Source organism: Stenella coeruleoalba (genome assembly GCF_951394435.1).
Source record: "Stenella coeruleoalba genome assembly, chromosome: 16".
NCBI classification, from domain to species: Eukaryota; Metazoa; Chordata; class Mammalia; order Artiodactyla; family Delphinidae; genus Stenella; species Stenella coeruleoalba.
This window is the reverse complement of record NC_137162.1, coordinates 55,210,865-55,233,011: the sequence shown is the minus strand read 5'-3', so window position 1 is coordinate 55,233,011 and position 22,147 is coordinate 55,210,865. Positions and strand designations below refer to the sequence as shown.

The 22,147-nt window shown below is 51.0% G+C and overlaps 1 protein-coding gene across 2 annotated transcripts in view; it reads right to left on the bottom strand.

Moving 5' to 3' along the window:
• Window positions 1-21,622, bottom strand: part of DLG5 (discs large MAGUK scaffold protein 5) — a 120,946-nt gene extending 99,324 nt beyond the window's left edge. For both annotated transcript variants that reach the window (XM_079899600.1, XM_079899599.1), the window contains exon 1: window positions 20,654-21,622. In XM_079899600.1, the coding sequence (XP_079755726.1) occupies window positions 20,654-20,957 (304 nt within the window). In that variant the 5' untranslated portion in view covers window positions 20,958-21,622. The remainder of the gene's footprint in view (window positions 1-20,653) is intronic.
• Window positions 21,623-22,147: the final 525 nt, after the last annotated feature.

Genomic DNA, 22,147 nt, shown 5'->3' with positions numbered 1-22,147 from the left:
CAGCTCAGTGTGTGTGCCCTCTGGATCCCAACCACCAGAAGTGAAATCCTGACTCATCAGCTGGGACTCTGGGCAAGTAGCTTGCCCTCTCTGGGCCTCAGTCCCCTCATCTGTAAAATGGGGAAAATAAAAACCCCTCACCTTCGGGTTGCTGGGATGACCCATGAGACACCCATGTAAGCTCCCTGGCACACACTGTAAGTGGCCAATAAACATCTGCAATCCCTACCATCTACCACACTGCTGTAGCAGGCCTGTTTCCACAAGCTCTGTCCCGGCCCAGGCTCCGTCCCTCTCCTGACACTCAGCCCACTTTCTCAAGGCCAGACTTGCGCTTGGCAAGTGTCCAGTTCTACAGCCTCCCTTAGGGGTAGCTGTCTCAGGGGACACATTTCAAACCCTAGCCCCTCCCCCAAAACCTCTGCCCAGAGCTCAGGCAGGCCATCCTAGCAGCCCGGTGGAGCCAGCACACAAGAAATGCAGCAGGAAACAGACCATGACAGGGAGGATTCTCCTCACCCCTCCTAGTCTTGGCCCAAGTCTCTAGCCTCACCACCACAGACCCCCAAAAGTATCCCCACCAGATCACCAAAGCTGCCTTAAAAACACACAGACACCTGAGCAAACAGATATAATCTTGTCAATTCCATGCTCTACAACCTTCCATGGCTCCCTTCGGCCTATTAGGATCAAGTCAAAAAGCCTCACCCCAGCATTGAAAAGAAGGAAATCAGGTACTCAGCGCTTGCTGTGTACCCGATTCTGTGCCAAGGTCTCGGCTACATACTTTATATGTATTACACCTCTTAAAAACTCCCTCTAAGGCTGGTCTTATTACTGCATCTCACAGGGGAGGAAGGCGAGGTTCCAAAACATTAAGCCTCGCCTAAGCCACGTGGCTCAGAAGCACCAAAAGCAGACCTGGAGGCCAGGTCCATGGCCCAGCTCCTGCTTCGTTCTCCTGCTCTTCTGCTCCAGTCCCTCCCTGACCACACCACCATCCAGCCACCACAGGGCCCACAGTCACCCAGCACGCTCGCCTCCTGCCTCGCTGCTCTTCCCCAGGCTTCTCTCCCCCTGCCTGGAACTTACCTACCCATCACCTGACGACTTCTACTCAACCCGCAAAGCCCTCAAGTTTCCTCCTCCATGAGACCAACCCTCAGCCCAGCTCCCCCTTCCATGAGACAAAACCAATCCCTTCCTTGGACGTGCTTCCCAGGCACTTTGTCTCTACCCACATTAGAGCATGACTTACCAGTCCCCAAGCCAGCAGCGCTGCTGTCTGCTCGCTAACGTACATCACTCATCCTGATACCACCACAGCTCAGTGTGTTTGCTTGAATACGTGAATGAATGATGTCCCTTCTAGACTTACAGACCAGGAAACAGAGGATAGTCAGAGCCCTGACCTTTGCAGGGACAAGTGGTAAACAGCCCACCTAGAGTAGCCTCCTGGAGGTTACACCTGGCAAAGAGCTCCTCCTCGGGTGGGTACACCTGAGCAAGTTCGTCGGGACTACCAACTCCACCGTTAGGAAGCAGCACATCCAAACGGTGAAGCTGTGGCAAAAGGCAGCATCGGTGACTTCTGGGAGCCACAGTGCTGAGGAGGGACATCTGGGCCTTCTCCACGCCCCCACACTGGCAGGGAGCCCCACACAGGGCTCACTCCTACACACAGGAAGCAGCAATCCAGGGGCAGAAGCAGCGCCTCTTGCTGACCTGGACAGAAAGACGCCTGGGCCTGGAGGGGGCCTCGGCCAACAGCACCCCGCTCCAACAGTTTATCAGCCCTGGGTCGCCGTGGGGAAGAGAAGGAAAGATGAGCTCTCCGTCCTGACCCACTTTTCCCAGAGCTCCCTTCCCAGACCCGGCCCGGCCCTGCGAGTTCCTTCTCACCTTGTGACGTCAGTGAGAGAAACACTCACATACGTAGTCATAGACAGAAGACTTTCAGCTCATCAAAACCACTGAGTCGGGGCTTCCCTGGTGGCGCAGTGGTTAAGAATCCGCCTGCCGATGCAGAGGACACGGGTTCAATCCCTGGTCCGGGAAGATCCCACACGCCGCGGAGCAACTAAGCCCATGTGCCACAACTACTGAGGCTGCGCTCTAGAGCCCGTGAGCCACAACTACTGAAGCCCACGTGCTGCAACTACTGAAGCCTGCGTGCCTAGAAGCCCGTGCTCCGCAACGGGGGAAGCCACCGCAATGGGGGGCCCGCACACCACAATGAAGAGTAGCCCCCGCTCGCCACAACTAGAGAAAGCCCAGGCGCAGCAACGAAGACCCAACACAGCCAAAAAATAAATCTAAAAAAAAAACAACCACTGAGACTCCCACTTCACAGACAAGGAAAACGGCACCTAGAGGTAGGTCCCTAAACAGCGCTCTCCCCACTCTGCTGCCCCCCTGACCCGCAAGTACATCACAGCTCTCCCTCAAGTGAGACAGAACAGACAAGCTCCTCTGCTTCCCTTCCCTGGGCAGGCTCGGACCCTGAGGAAGCACCAGGCAGCGAGTCGAAGGCTCTTCCGGCTGCTGGTAAAACTGCAGATGAGACCAGCCCACACCCAGGTTCTGTTTCAGGAGACCTAGGGAGGGGGCGGGGAGTCTTCACTTTTCAGAAGCTTCCCAGGGGATCCTGAAGACAAGGATCCAAAAACTACACCTGGAGAGACCTAGGAGTGACTCAGAATCAAAGCCATCTGCCTGCCAGTTTGTAACACCAGCCTTAAAATCGTCCATACCCTTTGACCCAGTAGCCCCACTTCCAGGTATTTATCCCGAGGAGATGAAGAAGTACACAGATCCTCAGAGCGACATGACTTACACTGAAAAGTGGGACATTTCTAAACCTCCAATCAGGGGACCCGGTGACATACATCTTGATATGGCAATACCGTACACCCATAAAAAGGGATTCCTTGGTTCACTCTTTTAAAAAACGCTTCCTAGTAGTTACCGCCCGTTTGTAAAAGCACCTGCAACTTATTCTTTTGATTGCCTGCATTTTTTAAACTCTCTACCATAAGCATGGTGAATTACATGTTAAAACCAAGGAATCATTTTGTTTTAATTACTGGCATCAGATCTAAAGCATGAAGCCCAGTTCAACTGGAGGAGGAAGGACTGCAGGTGGCATCCAGTTCAACCATGAACGTGACAGAAGGAACACCTTCCCTGCCACGCCCGAGGTTCTGCTTGAATACTTCCAGCAGTCAGGAGCTCATTTCCTTTCCTAAAGCAGTGGTTGCTGGCAATTAAAAAGTTGCTCCTTAGTCTGAGCACGACTCTACCTTCCTGAAGCTAAAATCCCCATCTCTCGTGCAGCACATGACATCAAAAGTTCAATAAATACACAGAACAGAGCTATTTTTCTAATCAACTGACTTAAAGGGTGACTACCCGTATCTGCCCACTACAGCCAAGATGTCAATGCGGGTTTTGGCAGGCACTGCTGACGCGTGTTCCCAATGCCATGTTTAAACAGAGTGCTGGTCACCCCCCCACAATCACCTAGATGAGTATTACAAACATCCCTACTGAGTCAGCTGTTCCACACACTACAGCTGGCCCTCCCCCGCTGGTGACTGCGACAGCCCCACGACAGCATGGGCAACTCTTCACCAAGACCATTTTTGGCAGGTGAGCAATCTGCCTGAGGTTGCTAGCTCAGCCAAGACACACAGACGCCACACCACCAGAAGCCGGCCATCGGGAGCAGGCAGAAGCCCCTTCCCTCAAGGACAGCAGCCCACAGAAAAGTGATGCTTCTTTCCTCCCTCTCTTATTTATTCCCTTTTATTCCCATTTCCCTTCCAATTCTACTCCCCCAGGCACTTAGGCGACCATTGTTTTGTCTATCTTTTTGTGTGTGTTCTTGAAAAATGGGCATTGTTTTGTATTGTTAATTTACATAACAGCGCTGCAGTATCCATCTCACTCTACTTCTTACTTTTTCAAGGAGCACCATGCTTTAAGCTCCATCCCATTGCCATGTGTGTGTCTCATCAGTCACTTGGAACCACTGCACTGTCAGCTCTCCCAGGGATGGATGCCACCCACGGAGCACTGCAGTGAACCTTCACCTCCCTCCGGGAACTTGTGAGGGAGCCTGGGGCATTCACACTCAGGAGAGGGGCTGCAGGGTCAGGGCTTGGCGGCTGCCCTGCCAGAGGCTCCAGGACGACTGCACCAGCAGGGGTGAGTTCCCACATCCCCACACCCCGCTGTCCACGGACATCATCTAGCTTTCTAGTTTCTGCCAGCCTAGGAGGTGGGAAAGGAGAGGGTTCACTGTGGATTCTTACCAAACCTGCCAGAACCATGCCTCCTAGGAGAGCAGCGAGAAAGGCATCTGCCACAGTAAGCGTCAGTAGCGCTGATGGAAACAATTGCTCATTAATAAAAATCTCCACTGGGAAACCTCACTCCCTGGAGCTGTCACAGACTGCTAGAGCACAAACACCACGCACCACCTTGCAAAATGCCCTGGATCCCGCCTGCTGTGGTCAGTGGAGGAGCCTCCCAAGGAAGCCGACTGCTCAGGAATGGGCAGCGATGGGCTCTCCACCGACTTCGCTTCTTTATGTGCAATCACACAGCGCCACCACCAAGGACTATTATGCACAGCTCATACCACATGTGACGCCCCATGTGATCTGACAGCACCTGAAGCAGTCTTTACCTGTTCAATGCGTCCCAGCAAGGTCAAACTGCTCTAAAGATTGCTAAACGCTGATTCCAGTCTCTGTGCTAACTTCATCACGGATCAGGAGCCCAGAGTCTGCAGACCAGCGCTGGTTTGTAGACCACACCGAGTGTGGGACAGAGCGGGGAACAAACCAACCACCCTGCCCTGGAAGGCACAGCGTAAGGTGGCGCTTCATTGTAATGATGATACGAATATTAGCCGATGCTCCCGCAGTGCTCCCTGGGTGCCAGGGGCTGCTCTCAACACTGCAAAACTAGTAACTCCTTTAACCCTTACAAGACAAGGTCTTACTATTATTCTCATTTCACAGATGAGGAAACCAAGGCACAGAAGGAGAGTGACTTGCCCACGGTCACAGTAAGTAGCAGATCCAAGATTTGAACCCAGTTCTTGACTCGGACGCAGGCTCTTAACCACTCGACTAAGCGGATTCCTGAGTGACCTGACCCCTCCCCACCTGTTCCCTCACTGTAAGGTGGAGTAAGGACCCCCAAAGGGTTGCTGAGGTCAAATGAGGAAATACAAAAGTAACAGACAAAGTACCCTGTGCAATAAAAACACCTACCATCTGCGCAGTGCACAGCGATCTACGTGCATGGCACCATCTCCCTGCACCATCCACCTACTTTCACGCCAGCTCGGAAGGCAGTGGCGTCACAGGTCCCATCACAGAGAGAAGGATAAGGCTTGGTGAGGCTACGTGAGGTGGCCACGGGGACACAGCTAGAGGGCAATGGTCACTTATTTCTCCTCAGCCACCTCACTCCTCAACTGCTCCCTTCTCCTCCCCAAAGAGAAGGCCAGCAGATGGGAATGGGCTTCAAGTTCCCTGGAGGACTCAGGGACCCTGATTTCTAAACACCCCAGCTGTAATTCTCAGACTTGAAACTTAGGAGAAAAAAGAAGGCCTTCCAATCCATCTAAGGGCTCACAGAAAGCCAACGAGGCACCTCTGGGGATTCCGAGAAGGCTAGTCTGTCTACACCCCCTTACACCACCCTCCTCTGGCCACAGTGCCCTCTCCCACATTCTACCGACCACCCTCTAGCCCATGCCAACCCCGCCTATTCCTCTAGGCAGGCTCGGGCTGAAGCAGCCTCACAGAGAACCGATGCAGGGAGAATGACTGGACGCCAACAGCCAGGTTTGCCCTGTGCCTTCCGGGGGCTGGCTGGCCTCACCCTATTTTCCCAGGGCCTGCTGAGTACATGCCCTAAACAGAAGCCCCAAATTCCTGTGAAGACCCACTATTCACAGAATGGATTTTCTCCCAAGCCTCCTGCCCCTGCTCTGCACGCTGTCTCATCAGGCCTGCCTTCCTCCTTGTCCCCGTCCAGCGCCCACCCAGCCTGCCAGCCGCCCACCCTCACCCAGCTCACAGTGCACTGATCTTTAGATGGCCTCCTCTGTGCTGCATGACCTGTTCTGCTGGACACCTGCTCCCTCGGGCTTGGGCTTTCCAATGAGACAATAAACTCCTGGTGGGCAGGAGTCATCTTCTTTGTCACCCTTTTGAGAATCTTACAGATTTCTGCAAATACACTTGTCATCTGCTATAAACCACAAAATGGAAGGTGAGGAGAAGCAAGTCTATAAGCTAAGCTGATGACCTTCCAGCATTTCTAAAAGCTCCAGAATAGGCAGCGCAACCAAAACTGAAAACCTTTGAGGAAGAATAGGATATACCTTCCATCTAAAAGAGCAAACCCAAGTCGGGGCGCCCAGTACGGGACTGTGGCGTCGTTCATGAGCGAGGCCAATGTCTTTCTCACCTCTGCGTGCTCAGCACTCAGCAGCGCCTGGTCGGAGCACTGACCAGGTTCACACTGGATGGATGATGGATGGGCAGACGGACAGGCAGTTGGCCAGGTAAAACTTGGACCCGACTCAGCCTGGTCTCCACCCTAAAGGCTGAGTGATCTCATGCAAGAAGACAGTGACCACCTCTGCTGAATTTTCACATGGGAAGTCTTAATGTTGGATTGGCCCAAAAGCTCGTTCGGGTTTTTCCCTAACATCTTACGGAGGAGACGGTCGTATATAATAAACTCTCACACACGGGCCCGAAATTCTAAGCTGCTTCAGGTTCAGCTATATTTTTTCCAGGAGAAGGACCCAGAGCCAGCACATTTTCGGTTTGTTATTCTCTTGCTTTTTCCTGGATCCAGTTCCCACCGAGGCTGGCCATGGGGGTGGCCGGCTCAGTGTCCACAGGGCCTTTACCCTCTTATCTTTATTAAAGGTTTTTTCCTCTGGGGCAAGAGGCTCAGTGGCGTCATTTTGCTTTTTGAACTCTGTCCCGTGACTAAGCAATAAGAAACCACACAGTCAGTCCTAGAAGTTTTTGCTGTGTCATAAAAAGAATGAGACAAGGAGGTACCTCCTGCCAACATCACACCCATTCTCTGACTCAGCACTAAATTTAGACGTCACGTCCTATGTTTGCATTCAGAGAGTACCCCCTGTGTGACAGGTGCTCAGAACATGTCTGCTCAATGAATGAACCCTGTCACGAAGAAGAGGAGGGGTGTCCAAGGCTCAGGACACAGAAATGTCACTGGGGACCTTCACAGGATGGCCCAGAATACAGAACAAATGCAGATTCTGTAAAGAAACTGACCAAGACTCCAAAGCCTGCCCAGCCTCTCAGCAGCTGGAGGCCCTGAGCAAGGTGACAAACCTCTCTTGGCCTACTCTGCCCATTTGTGGAACATAAATACCAACTGCATGGTCTGATAAAAGATTTTTTCTCAATGGTCAGGAAGGAGAGCTACAGCACAACTCCATGAACTGCGATGCCCTGTTACATGCTGGAAAGGCTGGTGCCTGCAAAGCCAGGCCTGGATCAGGAAAAACCAGTCAAGGCTCCTGAGACTCCCCGCCCAGTCTGTGGCTGGTGGAGATGCCTTGGAAGGAGCCCCGGCCTGGGAAGAAACCTGGATCCTGCGTCCAGCTGCACCGAGGCATGCTATGAGAGCCTGGTGGAGTCCCTTTGTGTCTTTGGACTCTGCTATTTCTCATTTATAAAATCAGCAGTCTGGGCAAAGTGGTCTCTCAGATCCCTTCCAGCCCCAATACTCGACAATCTTAAGCTGCTTAAGAAACATAAACAGGAAATGAAAATTCTGGCCAGATGAGAAGAAAGAGAGGTTACCCTGAGCAAGACGAATAGAGGTTATCGTGAGTATTGAAAAGGTCATTATACTTCTTTAAAGTATGACTTCTTACATCAGAATATAAAAATACAATTAAGAAAAAAATAAAAAAAATAAGAAAATAAAAATACAATTAAGTTTCTTCCCATGTGTTTGTTATCCCATCACTCACTATTGGCTGGACAGATTTTTCACCACATTTGGACAGCAGATTTGCAGTGGTCAAAATGATATACAAGAATATTCGTTTGGGAGTCCCAGGCCATCTTAAGGAGTCTGACGGTTACCATCCAGACAAGTAACCTGAAGTTGACTCAGAAAGAGGCCTGAGAGCCACCTGGGAGAGACAGGCCATACCTAGAAAAACACTGTGGGTAGAAAAAACACACCCTGGCTTGAGACGGCCACCGAGGCTGCAGCTCAGAGTCACAAGCGATCATCTCTGCTGGCTTCCCACACAGGCAGCTCCACAAATCCCACCTGCAGGCTGCATATCGGAAGGGGCTTATCTATGCAACAACAACTAACAATTCTCTTATGCAATGTAGGGGTAGGGCCAGTCAGTGATATTATTAAAAAAAAAAAAAAATAGAAGAAGTTTTCAGAAAAGGTAACCACTTCCCACCTGACCCCATCTGATGGGATTTCACTCTGCTCCTTCCCAATCACTGTCTTGTGTAGCAGAGAATGTTTTTTTTATTAGCTGCACTGTGGTCACTTGTCATTTTTGACAGCATGGTTTATCCTGAAAGGAAACCTACAAAGGTAAACAGAGGAAGCAGACAAAGACAAGAGTATCTGGTGGAAGCACAGCTGCCACTGGCAGCAGCCTCTGGGTCCAGCTGTGACTCACCAACCCAGCTCAGCTCAGGCAAAGGAAGGTGAGGCTTTGGGTAGCTCTTCACCTCCCTCTTCATGGAGAGCATCTTAAAACAAAAGCATCCAAGCACACTGGTTTTCAAACCCTGTTCCACAGAACTCTGGAGAACCCGAGGGAACTGTGCGGAGGCACCGCAGGGAGTCCATGGGGAAAAGGGCAAGCTCCAGGCCTCCATACCTGTTCACCACAGCAACTGTCTATCTTATATATCTGGCTTTCATGTAAGAGTCCGGTTAATGAAAAGAATCCCACAGCTTAAAAAAAAAAAAAAAAGGCAAAAATAAAGAAATTTAACTCATAAAGAACAGTTACATTTCACATATGTTATTTCATTTAATCGTTCCCAACAGCCCTGTGAGAAAACTGAGGCTAAAGGGGTTTACGATCAGACTCCACAACCCATTCTCTAACGTAACCATCCCATGCTCACCCACCATCTATGTGGACTCTCGGGGAAGGGACGTCACCACCTACAACAGTCCACTCCATAGCTGGATAGCACAGACCATTAAAACAAGTTCTACATTGAACAAAAGGCCCAGGGAAGCGGGGGCTGCTGGGGATTCTAAAAGAGACTCAGAAAGCAGCATCAACTAAAGGCAACGTGTGGACCTTATGAAAATCCTGATTTGAACAAACCATCTATAAAGAGGCATTTCTGCAACAAGGAAAACTGAGTATCAACTGGATATGAGATGACATTAAGAAATTATTAATATTGTTGGTTGTTGGGATAGGAAGGGTGGGAGGGAGAGGCAAGAGGGAGGGGATATGGGGATATATGTATATGTATAGCTGATTCACTTTGTTATACAGCAGAAAGTAACACAACGTTGTAAAGCAATTATACTCCAATAAAGATGTTAAAAAAAAAAAGATTGTTGGGTGTAAAACTGGTCTTCCGGTTATGTTTTTTTTCTAAAGGCCTTATCTCTTAGAGATACCTCCTCAAGTATTTATGGAGGAAGTGATAGGCTGTCTGGGATTTGTTTCAAAATATTACAGAAAATGGGACTTCCCTGGTGGCGCAGTGGTTAAGAATCTGCCTGCTAACGCAGGGGACATGGGTTCGAGCCGTGGTCCGGGAAGATCCCACATGCCACAGAGCAACTAAGCCCGTGCGCCACAACTACTGAGCCTGCGCTCTACAGCCCGCGAGCCACAACTCCTGAGCCTGCGTGCCACAACTGCTGAAGCCTGTGTGCCTAGAGCCCGTGCTCCGCAACGAGAAGCCACCGCAATGAGAAGCCCGTGCACCGCAACGAAGACTAGGTCCCGCTTGCCACGACTAGAGAAAGCTCGTGCAGCAACGAAGACCCAACGCAGCCAAAAATAAACAAATATTTTTTTTTAAAAATTACAGAAAACAGAAGTTATTAGGAGAGCTGGGTATTCATTATATTATCCTCTCCATCTCTGCATATGTGTAAATTTTTTATAATATATAGTATAAAATTAAGGCAAGGAGGAAGGGAGAATGGTTCTTCCTTATCTTTTTTTAAATATATTTATTTATTATTTATTTTTGGCTGCGTAGGGTCTTTGTTGCTGCGCGCGGCTTTCTCTAGTTGCATTGAGCGGGGGCTACTCTTGCGGTGCGCGGGCTTCTCACTGCGGTGGCCTCTCCTGTTGTGGAGCACGGGCTCTAGGCGTGCGGGCTTCGGTAGTTGTGGCTCGCGGGCTCTAGAGCGCAGGCTCAGTAGTGGTGGTGCACGGGCTTAGCTGCTCCGCGGCAGGTGGGAATTTCCCGGACTAGGGCTCGAACCCGTGTCCCCTGCAGTGGCAGGCGGATTCTTAACCCCTGCGCCACCAGGGAAGCCCTCTTCCTTATCTTGAGCTCAATTCTACCTCCCAGTATCTTCTACCAGTCATCTCTCTGGGGTCAGAAAGAATCAGGTCTCATCACCTGCCCATGTCCATCTGAAAACAAGCATCCAAGCCCCTCTAAGTCTCCTTTCCTTTAAAATAACTCCTCCCAAGGTCCTTCTGGAGCGGAGCTCCTCACAGCTCACGGCGGTGCCCTCCTTAATGGCAGGCTCCAGGACCAGAGCACTGTGAAAGTGTGTTCTGAGCAGCCTCAGGAATGTGGGCTTCCTGGTCCATGCACACTCTCGACTCTCCCTTGAGCATCTCTCTGTACCCTGTGACACCTCCTGATTCCAAGGACGAGAAGGGGATTGGCTCTCTACTCAAGGGCAGGCTACCCCCAAGAGCAGAAGCAGTAGCAACAGCTTGCCCTTGCCTCACATTAATCACCTCGATCCTCACCAAAGCCCTAGGAGGAGAATATTAGCCCTTTTATAGATAACGAAAAAGAAAACCCAGAGAGGTTAAGTGCCTTGTTACAGTCACACAGACTAAGATTAAAGAGCCAAGATTTAAAGTTGTGGGGGTCCCCAAGTCTGGGTTCATGACACTCAGCTCTCTCTCTGTGTCCTTACTCCCGGGCTCCAAAGCACAGCGATGATGCTCAGGCCACCCGGGTCGTCCATCTGTATCACCTACCTTCCCAGAAATAACTTATCACTCTCCAGGCCATCTTCCAGCTCTCCAGCCCAACAACTCCCCAGGGCTCAGAAGAGATCTGTCCAAGAGCTAACCTGTCCTGGACCCGCAGTCACCAAACCCCTGAACAGGTCTCTATACATCCTTCCAAGGTGCCCCTGGAAACCCCAACTGTGGACCAAAGCCCAGCTCTAGAGAAGACCGCAAGAGGTTTAACCATCTCAAAGAATAACCATCACGAACAAGACTTCATTCTTGTTAAGCCACACTGGGGAAACTGAGGCCCAGAGGTCAAACATCTTGCAAACATCTTGCAAGATCACACACCAAAAACATCTACTGGTCCCAGAATCCACTACACATCTGAATTGTCAACATATCCAAAAAAATCTACTAGCCCCAGAATCACATACGCCCATTTCAGCTGGTATCAGAACTCAAAAGAATGGGAACGTTTAACGTTTTGGTTCCTTGAATGAAAGAGCTGGGGGAAGATTCGAAAAACGACGGTATACATTGATGTTCCAGTTCCCTGCACTAATGCTGAAGTTTCCCAAGAGCGCACCTCTCAGAACCCTGATGTTGCAAGATGCTCAGTGAAAAAGGGTTTTGTGGTCAAATCAGTTTGGGAAACGCTGCATAGTGAACCCCTCCAGTAAAGTCCCAAAGCACACTGGCTTACTGGTGCTTGAGAGGCTCCCAGTAAAGGAGCCTGTGTGACCTGCTCAAACCAACACTGCTCAAATGTACTTGACCAGAGAACCTTTTTACAGATAACACCATTGACATCCCACCAAACTACTGTTTAGAAGATATTTCCTTGGGAAATGCTGATCTAGGTTTTTCTAAAGAAAATCTTGATAGCCAGTTAACCCTGGATTCAAGTCTATGTAACCAAACCAACCCTGAATGGGGTAAGGAGCGAGTGTCTACAAAGCGGAAATAACTAACATACTTGGAGGCCTTTGGGGATGGAGATACTAGTACTACTGCAAACACGAAGAAAATGTGTGAACACCCCCTGGCTGCCAGATATGAATGCTGCCGGGATTCTATGGTCAACAACTTCTGCCCTCAAAAGAGCCACAGATGACTACTGAAACTAAAATCTTCATTTCTGGTCCAAAGGAATTGTGCTAAGGCTTTCCAAAATGAGTCTGGGGGGAAAATACACAATTTTTAGAAGAAAACAATAAAATGTTGAACTAGGACTCCAGCCAGGCCACTCACCCCTGAGTCAAGGTGCTGTGGACAGTAGGGATTTCCTTAATTAAAACTCAAAGCAAACAGTATGGAAATTCCTCAAAAAATAAACACAGGATTACCACACGATCCGTAATTCTACTCCTGGATATATAATCAAAAGAACTGAAAGTAGGGCCTCAAAGAGATATTTCTACACCAATGTTCCTAGCAGTTTTATTCACAATAGCCAAGAGATGAAAGGAACCCAAAAGTACACTGGTGGATGAGTGGATAAACAAAATGTGGTACATACATACACTGGAATATTATTCAGCCTTAAAAAGGAAAGAAATCCTGTCACATGCCACAACACGGAAAACCTTGAGGACATTACCCTAAGTGAAATAAGTCAGTCAGAAGAAGACAACTACTGTGTGATTCCACTTATACGGGGCATCTAAAGTAAACAAATTCATAGAAACAGAAAGGAGAATGGTGGTTCCCAGAGGTGGGGGAGGGAGGAATGAGGAGTTATTGTTTAATGGAGACAGAGTTTTGGTTTTGCAAGATGAAAAAGTTCTGGAGATCTCTTACACAACAATGTGAATATACTTAGCACTACTGAACTGTACACTTAAAATGGTTAAGATGGTGAATTTTATATTTTGTGTTCTTTACTACAATTAAAAATTCTTAAATAAAGGAAGGAAATTTTGACACATGCTATAACATGGATGAACCATAAAGACATTATGCCGAGTGAAGACAAGCCAGTCACAAAATAACAAATACTATATGACTCCATTTTTATATGCGATACCTAGAGCAGTCAAATTCACAGAGACAGAAAGTAGAATGGTGGTTGCTAGGGGCTGGGAGAAGGGGAAAATGGAGAGTTATTGTTTAATTGGTAGAGTTTCAGGTTCGAAAGATGAAAAAGTTCTAGAGGGACTTCCCTGGTGGTCCAGTGGTTAAGAATCCGCCTGCCAGTGCAGGGGACACGGGTTCGATCCCTGGTCCGGGAAGATCCCACATGCCACAGGACAACTAAGCCCATGTGCGCCACAACTACCGAGCCTGAGCTCTAGAGCCTGCGAGCCACAATTACTGAAGCCCGTGCGCTCTGGGGTCTGTGACGAAGAGTAGCCCCTGCTCACCGCAACTAGAGAAAGCCCGAGTGCAGCAACAAAGACCCAGCGTAGCCAAAAAAAAAAAAAAAAAAAAAAAAAAAGAAAAAGTTCTAGAGATGGATAGTAGGGATGGTTGCACAACAATGTGAATGTACTTAATACCACTGAACTGTACACTTAAAAATAAATAAAACAGTAATTGTAATGTTATGCATATTTTACCACAATTAAAAAAATAGAAAAAAATGGTTCAAATGGTAAATGTTATGCTATGTATATCTTACCACAGTATTAAAAAAAGCAACATCAAGGTCAACAGTCACCTCACAATTACCCACCAAGGGTTTACAACTGGACGGCCAACATGGAACACTCCAAACATCTGTTTAATTTAAAATAGTTCTGTAGCACTTTCGTGGAGCTCTGTCTCAAAAAGATCAACAGACACACACAACTCAGAGATATGCAATCTGCCCCAGGGAAAAGGTGAAAAAAAATGCAATATCTCCCCAACTCAATCCCGTTTAAAATTCTTCTCTGCTGAACATGTTCGGCATCCCTACTGCACAGACTGATAGGGAGTTCAGTCCTCTTGCCTTATGCCCACTATTTCCGTGGCTCACATCTTCCCAAGGTTACAGGAAATTAATAAAGAACCCCCTCGAAATGGCCTGCAGAATGTATAGGTGGTTGGAATAAGGTGGAACAAAAAATTAAGACAACTCCTACGTTGCTTACTTTTTCAGGAAATAGAAAGCCAGAGTACGAAAATCACTTAACACTAACACTAAATCAAAAAATAGTAATCATGACTTCCCTGGTGGCGCAGTGGTTAAGAATCCGCCTACCAATGCAGGGGACACGGGTTCGAGTCCTGCTCTGGGAAGATCCCACGTGCCGCAGAGCAACTAAACCTGTGTGCCACAACTACTGAGCCTGCACTCTAGAGCCCACGAGCCACAACTACTGAGCCCGTGCGCCTAGAGCCCATGCTCCGCAACAAGAGAAGCCACCGCAATGAGAAGCCCGCGCACCGCAACGAAGAGTGGCCCCCGCTCGCCGCAACAAGAGAAAGTCCACACGTAGCAACGAAGACCCAACGCAGCCCAAAATAAATTAGTTAATTCATTTTAAAAAATAGTAATCATGGTAGAGACCTGGAAGAAACATCTTAGAAATCTACTCCAACCCCATCACCAAGCTTCCTTGGACCTAAGGCCACCCTGCAAGTACTGAGAACCCTACAGGACTGAGGAAGTCCTCAGTCAACACTGCACTTCTTCCAGCTTTACTTCTTCCAGCCTTCTACTTGGAAAAAAACAAGCCCCAGGTAGTTAAGAGGCTCATCCAAGGTCAAGATGTTGTACAGTTAGGAGCAGATCCCCATCCAAAACTCTTTCGAGGACACCAAGCTGACTTTCAAATTCTAAGTGCAAAAAGTGAAGGGCTCTCCAATCCTACACAGGCAGTGTGGTCGCTCCGCGTGGCTCCTGGCAGCCAGTCTCACAATGCTGGTACCTGAGGGGTGACCATGGAGACTTCAGACACCAATGTCACACCACCTGCTTCCATCACAGACATACTGTGGGTGGGGACATCCGTGTGTGCCGCTGGAACTCACCCTAGCCTTCCTGCACTCCCACAGCCTTCTGTCACTGTGAAGTCACCACTTAAGAATCTGCACTTATTTCTGAAGAGAATCTGGACTTACGCAGGGACACACCACTCATTCGCCACACAGCTGACTAGTCATCCATCCAACAGAAATTTACTGAACGCCCATGTTGGGGCAGGCTCTATTCTAGGCATCGGGAATACAACAGCGAATTTGGCTCATGGAGACTACATTCTACTCTTGATGACCCACAGCCACAGTAAAAGCAACCCTGACATCTGTTCAGCAGTTTACCAGGAGCTCTCCCATAACCCTCAGACCAGGAGAATCCCAGGCTTCTGGTCCTAAGGCTGGTTCCAGGCTGCATTACTCACCACACTAACAAATGCTCCTTTTCTCCTACCATGCATTGTCAAATAGCAGAGTGAAGTAGTTACTGTTTCCATTATTTTGTAGAGAGGGAGATAAGTTCAGAAAGGTTAAATGCCTTGCTCAAGGTCTAAAACCTAGTGAAATCTGACAACCTACAACCACCCCACTCCAGCAATGACCTCATCTGCTAACTGCATCATCACACCAAGATGAGACCACATCCTGGACATTCACCTGCTGCTTTACCTGCACGACATCGTTTCTGCTCTTCTTTTTTTGGAGAACTGCTTCTCCCCATTCTAAAGAACCACATGGTACTGGTACGAGCTGCCAATCACCCTACCCTATTGGTTGGGTCCACTGCTGGGCCCATCTTAGTCCTTTAGCCCCAGCCACGGTGACTGGGTCTCACACGGACGTGTGACCCTAGTCAGGCCAATCAGAATCCTCCCATGAGATTCTTCTGCCTGGTTTTCTGGATACGGCTCCCTTTATTCTCTGGTCAGGGGCTGTGGAGATGAAGCCAAGAGGGGCCTGAGGTCATGTTCCAGGTCCACGGGAAAAGCCCGTGGCATTCAGGATCAATCATCCCAAGGCCAGTTACTCCAATTCATCCCAAGGTTTTGGAATATTATACAATAAGTTTCTCTTTTCTGACTAATACAGTTTGAGCTAAGTTTCTGTCACCTGCAATAAGGGTGCCTGAACTAATGCACAGAGGGATAAATAAAATCTGCCTTTCTCTTAGAAACCTCTTTTCAACCATCACTTTCAAGTTCCTCCACTGCTTCCTTCTCAACACAATTAACAACCAAAAGAAAAACCACAATGGCTGGAGCTTTTACTTCTGACCATCAAGGACAGAGTGGATGAAGAAAAGGTGGCTGGTACCTGAAGAGAGCAGGGAGAGAACAAAAGGCCCAGGTAACCTCTAATGAATAATAGATAATCCACACCTGACGATCAGCAGCCAACTGCACTCATCCCACCGGAAACGCCTGGGGTTATTCTTTTTAAAAAATTCCTACAGCTTTAACTTCTGACAAGTTCAGCCCCAGGTGGTGTATAAACCCCTTGCTCCGCCTAGCCATCACGGTCCTTCAGATTACCTCTGCATCTCCACCCACCCAGAGCCAATGCCCTGCTCACTCAGGCTGGTCTAATTTCTGCAACCTGAAAACACACTGCTCCTCTCATAGCTAGGAGTTTGTTCTTGCATCTCCCACCCAGAACATCCTCCTTTTCCTCTGCACACTCAGAGTACCCCTTCAACACCCAGCTCAAGCCCCAGTCCCTCCTCGAAGCCTTCCTTGGCTTCTCCAGCAAACACTACCGTCTCCATCCTCTTAACTGTAGCGAAGCCAAGTCAGCCAGCTCTCCAGGAAACTAAAGAGGAGGCACAGAGGGGACGAGGAGGAGAAACTCAGCTCTGAGCACGCAGTAGAGAGTGCCACCAGCAGTCACCGTGTTCTGCCACTTCTGCTCCACGAGAGAGGCCTGTTGTGAAAATGGTCTGGGGAGCCCTCCACACTTAGATGGTAATTAGAGCCACTAGGGGTGGATGAGAGTATTTGCGGAAAGCATGTAGTGGCGCTTCAAAAGGAGGAAAAAGCCTGTTTGTATTTGTATCACTCAATTGATCTGTCTCATAATGTCACTCTCCTGAGTGTCCCATTCCCCCAACTAGGCAGCTGCAGGCTGGAATTACATCCTATGCACCCCGGCCCCACGTGCACCAAGAACAGGACCAGGCACCTCAGGCCTCCCCAATCTCATTTTGCCTCCCAGTGGCTGAGACAGGCCATGCAGCACCCCCAGCCCCATCTCACAGATGAGGACGCTGAGGCTCAGCGCCAGGAAGGGGCCCCTCACTCCAGGGTCAGGCGGTTGAGGAGCTGCAAGTGAGAAAACCCAGATGTCAGCAACTGAATCAAAGAGAAAAAACAAAGGACCTCGTGGGTTCCGAGTGAGCAAACAAGATCCTGGTACTACCATGGAAGAAACTCGAGAGACCTGAGCCAGTCAGAGGAGGACAGTTCTCTCCTCTCTCTACCACCAGTGGGGACAAAGGGGCTCACTCCTTCCCTACAGATGCATGAATTGGGACAAGGAAAGGCTACAAAATTCCAGAGTTCCCCAATGCAGGCAACGGCCTAAAACTGTAATGGGAGGGCCAAACCAGGTAACAGGAAAAACCACCCCCAACATGGAATCAGGAGCACTGCACTTCGCCTGACTCCAGCTCCTTTCTGCCCTGCAGCTCCTGGCCTGTCCTCAGACCTCACAGATGGCGGGAACGGAACCCAGCGTCACGCAGAAAAGGCACTAGGTGCCGCAGAACTAAGTGAGACATTCAAGTATGCAATAAGATAGAAAGGCTCAATAGCGATGTACTATCAATTCTGGTAGAGAAGTCCCCCTGCCCCCAAAATAAAACAACTCTGTGTCTTCTTACTCACCCTCATACCCCAGGCCTGAGCATGGTGAGTTATAAACGTCTGGGGCTCTAACTGAGCCTGAGCAGAAGAGATGAGCTTGGTTTGCTTACTGCCCCGTACCACCTAGGCCAGTTTCCTCCCAGTTCCAGGCCCCACGTGGGGAGCGGCCAGACATCATCTGCGTGCAGCACAACAAACTCCCACAGCACACAAGTGCCAGCCATGGGACGGGCATTCTAGACCAGGGGCCCACATGGGATGTGGAATCCATCAAAGGAGCCCCTAACTGGGTGATGGCAGCACCTCCGATGTAGAAACAGTGACAAAGGGGCCTCCCCTTGAGACTACGGATCCTTGGGAAGCCAACCGGTTCCTCTCTGGGGCTCCCACAAGACGCTTGCACTAAGGCTGACTTACAGGCAGAGGTGTGCACCTGTGTGAGGAGTGGAACCTGCTGGGAGAGCAAAGACCAGGACACAGGGCTGAGTTTCCCTGACTTCGGCTCCTCAGGGATGAAACGGGTGCTTCCATTCCTTCAACCCGAGCAGTCCTTTTAGTCACTGAGCTTTGCGCCATAAAAGGGGCTCCCTGGCTAACAGAAAAAAGGCTGCCAACCACTGCACAGTAATTCATCCTTTAAAAGATCCCAACGCTCTGTGGTTCCCTTGCACACCGTGTCACCCCCTCATCCCCAGAAGCTCTACATGGCATCTTGCCAGACCAAATGCTATCCTAATTTTTTCCTAAAGTATTAACTGAAATGAACTTAACTTCCCTTGAAAACCTACACAGCTCTGCATTGTGGTAAAACTAGGGTTTGAAATCCTGCCCTTGAGGATAAAATCCAAACCCTATTTTATCTTTCCCTTAGATGTCAGGACCAGCTTCCAGAACTTCAGCTCTGTGAGGCCCCACCTTCTCTACCAAGCATGGAAAAGGGAGGGCCCTAATTAATGGCAATTCATCTATCTATTCCAGAGATTAAAGCTAGCGCTGATTCAAACACATCCCATTGAAGACTTAAGTCTGCACTCAACTTCTGCGCTTCCTTGATCAACCTCCTCCTTCAAGCACAGAGAGCTAGGTAGACAAAAAGGCAACTAAGAAGAAAAAAAAGTTACCCCGAAGAGATTTCCCTCTGACATTATCCTCAAGGGCACATCTGACAGCTCTTAGCATCATCCCAGGAGAGGACCGGGCTGCCCAGCAACTCAGACACGATCATAACTGGGGGACAGCGTAGGTTTGAGGAACAAAAATGCTGAAGAGTCAGAAACCCAAAGTGGAGACAGAAGGGCCATCAATGAAATGATATGCTGTGTGGCCAGCAGCCTAGTCTCTCTGTATGCCAGTTGCCTTCACTACCAAAAAAAAGGTGGCCAATATCCAATGGAGCTGTTACCAGGAAGAGCTTATAAAACCATCTCCTTAATAAGTGAGGCTTTTAACGGCCAAATAAACACGTTTCATCAGCCTGTGGCCTACAAGTTGTTAAAGGCAGTTCATCAGCCCTCTCTGTTCACTTTTAAAACACGGACAAGACATAGAAAAGCAGCACTTGTTGCTCCCTGGTTCCAAATGGGTTAAATAAAACAATGGGTCATAATTGAAAACTCCTGGTGCCCAATACTTTGAGCAATTTAACCACTCCAAGCTGGAGTTTTCTCTCTGGCGAAGTAGGAATAATAGCGCAGAGAGTGGTAAACGAACGTGATACAGCAGAGTGCCTGCCACAACAGTAGGTGACCAATAAATGCTGGCTCTTCCTTCCTCAGTGCTATGCCTTCTTCTTCAGCTTCCTTGTCTAAAAGCCTGGCTTTCCACACTCCCCAACCAGGCCACACCAAGCCTACCACTTGCCACAAACTCCCAGCAGTAACCCCCCCCAAAACACACACACACACACACACACACACACACACACGAATACTCACAAATCCATCACCACCACCCAAGGGAACCCGTCATCAGCCTTCCCTCCTCAGGCAGCTCGGCACCCTTAGGGAGGGAACTGAGCCCCAGCAGCTACTACCAGGATTTTCCCATGGTGCAATGCAACTTCCCCAACTTTTCCCGGCCCACAGTTTCCAAAGAAACCTAGCAGGCATTGTGCATAATCAACCACAAGCCTGGGCGAGCAAACAGACTGAGCTTTGGGCAGAGGGAGCTGAGAAAATCAAAAAGTGAAAAGGCACCAGTGGTCCCGAAACGGGGTGCCAGGGACCAAAATTCAGAAGTACCGGCCCTGGCCCAGGTTCTATTCTTCTAGACCTTATCACTGATTGAAGGCTAGCAGAGGCTCTCAAAGGACTGGTGGATGGTTAAGAGTCTCAGAAAAGGGGCTGACGAACATCCCTCCGAGATCGCCCCGCGGCTAGACCTGGCGGTCTCGGGAGGGCCCCGCTGCCGCGGTACCTGGAGGATCAAGGCCTGCAGTGCGGGGCATTGTTCACAGCAAGGGTGGGATTGGGGGAGGAGGTGTGAAGTGGGGGTCCGCGCACCGGGCCCTCCCCAGGCAGGCTGAAGGAAGGAAGGTTCTCCTCGCGGCAGGCGCCAGGTAGATGAATGGCCCTCGCGACTTCCCCCTCGGAGAACCGGAGAGAGAAGTCGTGGAAGGCGGATCCGAGAGGCCGGGTGGGGGTCTCACACTCACCGGCGCCCTCGGCGGGCTGCGGCGGCCCGACGACGCCGTTCAGGTAGAGAATGGGCAGCAGGTGAGGCTGCGTCTTCTCCAGCGCCGCCCGCAGGTCCTGGAAGTGGTCCCGCTCCTTGGCCAGGAGCAGCTTGAGCAGCAGCTCCGCCTTAGCGCCTCCCGCCTCCTCGTCCAGCTGCCGCCGCTCGCCGGGGCTCAGCGCTCCTGCGGCCTCGAGCAGCCCGAGCACCGCCTCCACCTCTGTCATGGCCTGGGCCAGGCTCTGCTGACACTGAGCGAGCAGCTCCCGGCGCTGGGGCTCCATGGTGGCGGCCGCCCCGCCCCGCCGGACGGCTACCGGACTCCCGGAGGCCGGCGGGCGCGCAGGCGGGCGGGCAGGCAGGCGGGTGGCGACGGGCCCCGGGCGCCTCGGGGCGGCGAGCGGTGGCGGCAGCCCTAGAGCGCCGGGGGCCGCGAGGCCGCGGGGGCCATGGGCCGGGGCCTGGGCGGGCTGGGGGCCCGGGCGGCGAGCAGCGCTCAGCAGCGGCCGCCTCCCGGGCTCAGTAGCGCAGCCATGTTGGTTGCGGCGGCGGCGGGACTGGAAGAGGAGGAGGAGGAGGAGACGGAGGAGGAGAAGGAGGAGGCGGAGGTGGGGACGGCGGCCGGGGCGCGCCCCGAGGCCCGGCTCCAGCCGGGCATGCTCCCCCTCCCCTCCCCCTCGGCGCGCGCCGCTCCCCCGCCCGCCCCGCGAGAAAACTCTCCCCGAAACGCCGGCCCCGGCGCCGCCCCCCGAACACGATTACAACTCGGAAAGGAAAGTGGCCCGGCCGTCTTCGCCAGGCCCCCCGACGGCTCGGGAGCCGCCTCGCCCCGGCTCGGCTCACTGGGGCCCCGCGGCCGCCGCCGGCTCCGCCTTGCCCGCGCCCCGGCGTCGCCGCCGCCGGTCTGTCCCTCCGCCCTCTTCTCTTCTCCTCTCCTCTCTCTCCCCTCCCCTCCCTTCCCCCGGCCGGCCTTTCAAGCGCCCGGGCGGCCGGCCCCGAGGGGATGGGCGAAGGGGAGGGGTCCCCACCTCCCCGCCCCGGGCCCGCCTCGGAGGCGGGGACATCGCGCGCGCTGGCTCTCCGGGTCTCCGAGGCCCAGGCGGAACCGGCGGTGGGGGATTCGGAGTCAGGGGCCTCGCGGGAAGCAGGCCGTACCCCCAGCCCCCTCGGCCAGGCACACGGCCAGACCCCGAGCTATTGGAGACCCTCTCAAACAAAACCCTGCCCCGCCCCCATCCAGGGTCTTCTAATCTGAGAACTCCAAAATCAGGCCTGGAGACAATAGAGAGGACGTCCCCTAAACTTGGCCATCTCCAAATTTAGACCTTCCCCAAATCTGTAAGATTTCCCCACTCCAAGGAGCTATTATATAGAAAATGTCCCAGTATAATCCCGAGACTCGATTAATCAGGATCTTTCCCCTCACCCCCATTTTAGATGGGGTGGTTCCCAGTGTCTAAAGAGGCTTGGATGT